The sequence below is a fragment of the Apis dorsata genome, unplaced genomic scaffold, assembly GCF_000469605.1.
Source record: "Apis dorsata unplaced genomic scaffold, Apis dorsata 1.3 scaffold_113, whole genome shotgun sequence".
In the NCBI taxonomy this organism is placed as follows: domain Eukaryota; kingdom Metazoa; phylum Arthropoda; class Insecta; order Hymenoptera; family Apidae; genus Apis; species Apis dorsata.
This window is the reverse complement of record NW_006263408.1, coordinates 958,611-967,062: the sequence shown is the minus strand read 5'-3', so window position 1 is coordinate 967,062 and position 8,452 is coordinate 958,611. Positions and strand designations below refer to the sequence as shown.

At 28.0% G+C, this 8,452-nt stretch overlaps 1 protein-coding gene across 1 annotated transcript; it reads left to right on the top strand.

The window, feature by feature from the left end:
- Positions 1 to 6,420: 6,420 nt before the first annotated feature.
- Positions 6,421 to 8,448, top strand: LOC116185161 (the record flags this gene model as incomplete). Its single annotated transcript, XM_031508922.1, has 3 exons — positions 6,421 to 6,592; positions 7,499 to 7,557; positions 8,319 to 8,448. Coding segments are annotated over exons 1-3 (204 nt in total), but the record flags the coding sequence as incomplete, so codon positions are not given.
- Positions 8,449 to 8,452: the final 4 nt, after the last annotated feature.

Genomic DNA, 8,452 nt, shown 5'->3' with positions numbered 1-8,452 from the left:
CAAAAAAAAAAAAAAAAAAAAGAGAAATACGATTAATTTAAAGAGGAAGGAAATTGATTAGTAGCAATTTGCTTAATTGCTAAAATACGTACATATATATCTTTAATAACACGATGAAGTCTGTACGTGCTTATCAGTACTTGATAATGCGGTAATATCTAAAGAAGAAGTAATATCGATTTAAGAATTACACATATTGTGAACGATCACTTTCTCTCCTCCTCGAGAATCTCTCCTCGTTCTTGCATGACTATCTTCCATCTAAGTAAGTAAAATCTTGATGGAGCATATAACCTTGAGCCATCGTTGAGACAGACGTTGTAGAAATTTACTGCCAAGAGAGATATCTTTTGATTAATTATATCGAGACGACACGATGTAAGCAGTGACATAATTGAAATTTCACGATGATGTAAAAGTGCTTTTATCGAAAATTGTTCTTTTTTTTTTTTATGTAAATTTTATTGTATGATATATTTTTACATTTATATATATACATGCACAATATTTATAATGAATAACAATTATCAATTATATAAATTAAAAAATTATTTCATCTTTATTATTTATATGACTAATTAATGATTAAAAATTAGAACAAAAGAAATAATTTTTCTTTTATGTTATATTATATTTTAAATTTACAAAATAAGTACAAAATAAGCACGAGTTCAACGGATTCTAAATTATAAGAAGAAAAAAAAAAAAAGAAAGAAAATGAAAATAATTTATACTTGATGATCGTGCGCGATTTAAACAAGCACGAAAGTAAAGAATCATTTATAAGAATTCTTCGTAAATTTATACCTAGACACGAATTTCTCGGAGAGAGTAAATGACTTTAATAGAGAAATCTAAGAATTCATTATGCTAAACTATTTACGTAAACTATTTACATATGTTAATTTATTTACAAACGCAATGTTCCATTATCGAATAATATTATGAACGATATAACATCGAATGGCGCGAATTTCAAATTAAAGAAATTTAGAAAATGTAAAATATTCTATAAAATACAAATAATACAATATATAAATAAGATACGTATAGATAAAATATACGTATGCACACTATATAAAATAAAAATACAATATTCCAATAATATATATCAAATAATATTATAAACAATCGTAACATCGATTAAATTTAAAAATATAGTTATAAAATGCTACGTTAAAATATTAAAGTATATTATTGGGGAACCATAACCTCAAAGTATGTATTGATTGATTTACACTTGAATTCCATCGAGTGAAAGATTTTCACTCTGCGAACGACCGTTTAATGAATCGAAGATCAAGGTCCTTTCTGCTGATCCTGTTACTTTCTATCGGTCTCGACGAATGATTCGTCCATTTTGCTAGAAATGCGATAAAAGGATCACAAGAAGAAGCAATCGTGATTCACAGAGAGAGAGTAACTTCCTGGTTTCACGTGGTTTGGCATTGTAAAGCGAGTTATTAACTCGGAAGTTTCACGCGAGCTTTGTTTAATTAAACGGTTTATTACGTCAAGAAAAATGAGAAAGAGAATGAAGTTTCTGAAGAATGATAATTACAAGAAAATTTGAGATTTTAAGAACAATTTTAAGAAGAATATTTTGTTATAGCTGATTGATACAATTTTTGATAATTAATTGTTGGTGTTTTCTAAATAGTGAATTTTTTTCAAATTTTATTTGCAATTTATTGAAATTGAACGATGTGTTTTTTTGAATTTGTGTTTTAATATTGATATTTAATCAAAATCTTATTTACTTTGCAAATTTTTCAATAATCATATAAAACAAATCTGTTTCTTATCATTGGTATCACATGATCAATGATTTTATTTTTGAAAAGAGCAAAGTCTATAGATCCTTATATCTTATTTTGTTTACTATTTTTTCATGCTTGATTCTATCTTATAACTTTATTATATTATCATTATAATTATATTATAACGATATTCATAATTATTATAATTTCGTAAAAAAAAGATCGTACCAGAATCAGTGTGAACTCGTTTTAAAATGAAATCTCTACTTTCACAGCTCTGACTTCGTTTTCTTCAAAGATGTTTTTGCATCGTGTAACAAATAGAAAAGCAAAGATACTTTTCCTCTCAAAAATTTAAAAAATTCAATCAATTATACGTAGAAAGATACTGAAAAATTCTTTTCAATAACTAAACCCACACAAGATTTGAAAATTAAAATCTCTCCTTTACAAACTTAACTCTTTAAAGCTTACTGATGATGATATGATCGAACAAAACGAATTCAAGAGACGTTAAAAAAATATTAAAACACAAACAATAAAGTAAACCTAAAAAATTACTAATATATCTATCTAATTATATTATTTAATAGAATATTTATTTAATATATATTATAATAATAATTATAATTATTTAATATATTTAATTAGAATACTTTTCATTTCGAATACTTCGAACTGTCCCAATACTTTCGAACAGGATTGTACATGGGTGACACAACTCTCGAACTCGTTCACAAATACTTCGAAAAACTTCACGGATCGTTAAACACGCCTTAACCTTCCTTGTTTCTAGATTCGAATTCCTCGGATAGAGATTTCACTGTCACGGTTCCGCGATCCTCGAGAAAAAAAAGGATAACGCGTTGCTCGTTTTTGTTTTCGCTCCGCCATCGGAATGCGCGCACCGCGCAATCCGAGTGTGGGCCGATTTTACGAGGCGAGACGATCGGTTTCCCTTTCTCTGTGATCGTGAGCACGGGAGCACGGTGCACGCGATCCTAGAACAGATGGATCGATTTACAGGCCATGATTTCTATGGATCCTCCCTCTATGGATTCATTCTCGAACTCGGATGGATACTCGGTCTCGTGAAAGGAAACACCTGCCCCGGTGAAACGAAAACGCCATTGCTCGAGAAGAAACTTCCAACTCGGGGAAAGAGATACATTTTCTCCGACAAAGAATCTTGAAAATACCTTGCCCTCGATATTGTACTTTGATTCTATGAGATCTATTGCGGGGAGCCGATATTCCGTGAAAAATTCCCGATATTTTTTAAATTGTTATGAATCCTTAAAAGAACGATCTGAATTCGATTTTCAAAGCGTGAAATCTTTACTTTCACTATCTTGAGTTTTTTGCATCGTGTAGCAAATAAAAAAGTAAAGATACTTTTCTTTGGGAAAAATTGGAAAAATTCAATAGAGACTGTAAATAAAATTTTTTTCGTGAACTGAATCCACTATCGACTCGTAAAAAACTTGCTGAGATTTTATTTCAAGTTATTGAATTTTAAATATAGCCAAAAACGACATAAAAAAGAAATTTTAATATACGAAATATGAAAATTTCAAGATTCGATATTAATACAAAAATCAAATACTTACTATAATATTATTCAAATTTAACAAATTGTTTAATGACAGAGAATCAAATAAATCAAAGAGTTCCAAAGAGAATGAAACTTTTTCTTTTATATTATACTAATATTTTTTTTTAAATATATGCAAATATATTCAAATAATATTTATAAACAATTTTCAATACATAAAGTTATATCTTCCTAGCAATGAAATTATATTCATACAAATACATCTCTTATATTATAATATATATTATAATATATATTATTCAAATTTAACAAATGATGACAGAGAATAACAAATTTAAGGACAGAAAATCAAATAAATCAAAAAGTTCCAAAGAGAATGAAACTTTTTCTTTTCTTATTAATATTTTTTTTAAAATATATGTAAATATATTCAAATAATATTTATAAACAATTTTCAATACATAAAATTATATCTTTCTAGCAATAAAATTATATTCATACAAATACATCTCTTATATTATAATATTGATTCCATCAACTGTACACTCTTGACCACGCAATCCTTTATTCAAGATCAAGTTTAAGATCAAGTTCATATCGGTTATCTACTAAATTACTATAGTAACAGCATCACATGGAACATGTATATACATTTAGATAAAAGTTGGCGATTTATGGCAACTGATGATTCTATTCGTCAATTAAATCAGTTGTTAAAACGCGCAATTATTGCATCTTAATAGTGGAGACACATAAAAGAGTGTCAACTTTCATTCTTTTAATTAAATTATTATTATTATCATATTATACTTGGTATTGCTGTTGATCATTATAATTGGAGATGTAACTTTAGATTTTAAATCATCAGCAATAATACTATATTTCTAATAATAATTGTATTTTTAAAAGTCACTTATGCAAACATTAAGGATGCATCAATACAGCTTAAAGAATAGAAAGCATAGAACAAGTTGTAATCAAATAATAATTGAATAATAGATTAAGTTTATCTATAAGTAATCAATTGATGAACCATGAAGTGATTAATTATTGCTTTATGTGCAATTGCATGTTTTTTAATCAGTTGATTAGTTACTGTCTTGTAAATTTTTTTTAAAATGACTAATATTTAAGTCATTTAATTAATTTCCTTTCCTGCTTGCTTCGAATTTATAAATTTATGGTAGATTAATAAATTATTTTTAAATTAATCTCTTTTTCTGAATTCAGAATGTTTTTAATATGAAATTCTATATTCTTCTATATAAGATATATAGAATTATAATAAAAACATATTTTTGAATTACTATTTGTGTGCTGTTAGTATATTTTCTATTGTTTTTCTATTTTCTTAGCTATTATAAAATGAGTTCATAAATTGCTACAAATGGAGCCATGTATTTATTTATTCAAATTATAATATATGGATATCTCTTAAACGAAACATTCTATTTTATGATAATTAACAATATAATAATTCGCTGTGCACTTATATGAGATTAAAATAAATTTAATTGATTGAATTTTTGTTACAAATATTTTGTATTTAAATACATTTCTGATTCGATTTCGAAATTGAAACAATTGAATAAAATATTGCATTTTTATGCAAATTTTCGAGACTAATTTATATGACTGACGAAGTCGCAGTTTTTAATTGAAATTAAAGAGATTACAGAGAGATATAATAAAGAGATAAGACAATGCTTTCGAGATGATTTCGTAGATTTCAGAAATTATAAATAAATGAAACTATGATGTATTATAATGGCGAATAATTTAGCTGGTATTCTTTTTATCAATTAAAATAATTTATTTTTATTATATAGTTAAGATGAGATTAATAAACATATTTCATTTTGATGGAATAATAATAAAATATTTTATGTAGCAGCTTAAGACATTGCTTAAGATATTTATTGTACGAAAATATATTTATCTCTTATATGAATTATTACTTCTATGAATTTTAATTAATATCCTGTGAATAAAATTTACATTCTAAAAGTTGCGTGCAAATTGATGTGTAAATAAATAAATAGTCATAAATCAGTTGATTCAACATTAAAGAATTTTTTCTCGAAGAATTTGAAAATTAATAATTAAGGCACAAAAAAAATGAGATTGAAATAAAAATTATACTTATCGTTTAATACATTTATCAGAAAATTTATTTAAATTAATTAAATCAATTATATTAAATTTTAATTAAATCATTGGTGATTAACATAATCTGAAAAGAAAATTTAATATTAGGAATAATCGAACTCACTTTTGAACATTTTAAAATACAAAATAGATATAATATCATGAACATTGATATAACAATTATACATGAAGATAGAGGAATAAAAAAAGAATTTTAATTTTGTAGAAGCAAATACAAACTATAAAAATGTAACAATCTTTTCAAATCTTCCAAATTTAAAACCTCAAAATCCAAAGAACACGATAAATTTCATTGCAACACGTAAATTTCTCCACGAAGATCGAAAATCTCAAAAAACTAACCTCAAAAACCTAATCTATCCAAAAGAGAAAAAAAAACAAAATAATCTTTAAAAAGAGAAAAAAAGAAACAAAAATAAGAATAAAACACGGAAAAATTTTACGGTTCACGTAACATAACCTCATCTGTTCGATCGTCATCTATCTGTATCCATTGCTTTCGATCGTCTCTCTCCTCGATCGGTAAAAATGAATCATCCCAGACGTCAACCAACCAACGAGTGAAACAAACCGCGAGTGCACCCACCTCGTCGTGTTACGACGGTGATCTTGATCTTGGCCGTTCACCCAACCAAGTCCAGCTTTCATTAAAAAGACCACAGTACACTATGTGGCAAAGGCGGTGAGGAAGGCGGTGGGGACGCAAGGTGTGTCAAAACAGACCTAGGAACGTCTAGAAGAGGAAATGAACAAAACGATGGGATCGAGGTGAAGGGTAGGCAACTTAGGTGGAGGGGGTGCGCTGGTCCTCCGTTTTTTGCCACGTCTTCTCTATTAGACGGCTCCTTTCACGTGCATCAGTTTTACGCTTGCAAAAGATTCCCTTTCATTCTTATCCAACTCCAATCACGTACATGTATAAAAGCGGCGAGCGTGTGCACAACCGTCAGCAGATCAAAACTGCGGTTGAAACCGCCAACTGTATCGCGAAGAAGGAACCGGTAGTCGTTCGTTCTCTTATTATTTTCCTCGAATTATTCGCTCCGAGCTGGTCTTTAAACTAAAGAAACGGGTACCAGAGGAGAGCAACACGATGACCAAGCTCGCGGTAAGTTAATTCTCGGCTTGAAATTCGATTTGAAGATTGCGCGGGAAATTTGAAAAGATTTTTCTTTCCTCTGGTGAATTATTGGTAATTTGATTTGTAAAAATTAGAAAATGACGTTTTGCGTAAATTCGAAGAGAATAATTGAATTTGGGATAAATAAATTTTATGCAAAGAATGAAAGTTCGAAAAATTTTAGATGTACAATCACTTTGGATAAATCGATTTCTAAAGTGAATTTTAGCGAAAGTTTTGATATTTATTTTTATTTGGAAGATGCAGAATAGAATATTTTATATTGGATTAATATAATTCAAGTTCAAGATTTGAATTTAAAATTTGTAAATAGTATATTAAATAAAAATTTAATAAGAAGAAAGAAATTAATAATATAAAAAATTTCATTAATGTTTTTCTTATTTCTAGTTTTGAAAAAAATCTTTTACTTAAAAAAAAATTCTCAGCGTCTTTTATTTTTTAAATAAAGTAAGAAAATTTTATAAGAATTTTTTAGAGATCTAGAAAAAGTATGAATAATAAAATTTAACAATTCTTTTTAACTAAAAAATACAGAATTTTGAGAAAATTTTTTTATTAGAAAAAATTTAAAAATTTTCTTGAGAAACTTTCTCAAAAGAATTGTTCTATTAAGAGAATTCTTATAATTCAATCCGAATTACAATCATGAAGATAAAAGACGAAATTTCATGTATTATTAGATCATTGCAGAAAAAATTCCACGTATTAAAATTTCTCTATGCAAATATGATGTTCGTTTAAAAAAGAAAATTCTAGTAGCAATTTAAATTCGCTTAAATTTCTCTCGATATACACGACATACATTTTGCATGTTAATGGTAATATTCAGAAATTTTCTACACTGGTTAAATCGAGGTTTTTTTTTTTCAGGCCGTCTTTGTGGTTGCCTCTTTGCTCAATTTGGCTTCAGCAGGACATCATGGTGGACAGTGAGTTTCTTTTACGTCCATATGCAATAACGTCGTCCACGGTTATTTGCCATTTACTATAATCAAGCGGAAGTGTAGCTATCTACTCGCAATCATAAATCAAAGTAACGAACCATGAAGTCGACCCACGCGTCACGACTTTCTCTAGATATTTTGCTTATCGATGGTCAATTTTCCTCCAACAACCATTATCGAATGTAAAAATAAATTCGTTCTTTCCTATCCAATGATTCAGGAAGCGTCGTTTCTGCGTCATTACGCGCACGATCGTCCGTGAAATTGACAAAAAATTAATTGAAAGACAATTCATTTTCGAGTTAATATTTTAACGCTTATCATCTACAAGATATATAATCGATATAAAATATAATATGTCAATCAAAATTAATTTTCTATATATAAGTTTTTATAAGTTTTGATACGGCGAGATAAATCTGTCCCTAAAAATTTCTTCATACCAACGATTAAAAATAACCACAGTATACCCAACGATAATGGAATTTCTATTTCTCTGTTCTTTTATTATTAATTAAGATTCCAAATAAAATGAAAGGAAAGTTTCAAAACTTTTCTCGTCTATTATTAAATGTCACTCGAAGACGGAGAAAATAATCATTTTATTATTGGATCGAAAAAATACGTGATAGATTTTTTCAATATTCCATGTAAAATTTTAATTACACATTACCCGTAAACGATCGTGAACTTCATTTTTAAACATCGTTCATTTTTCTTTTAAATAATTCAAATGAAATTTTCAGCGATCACGTGGTGATCCACGTGCCCTACAAGATCAAGACCATCCATCACACGCACACAATCACCAAGCACATCCATCACGGTGGCGGAGGTGGTGACAAATACGAGGTGCTAGGGTACACGGTCGGTCACCCCA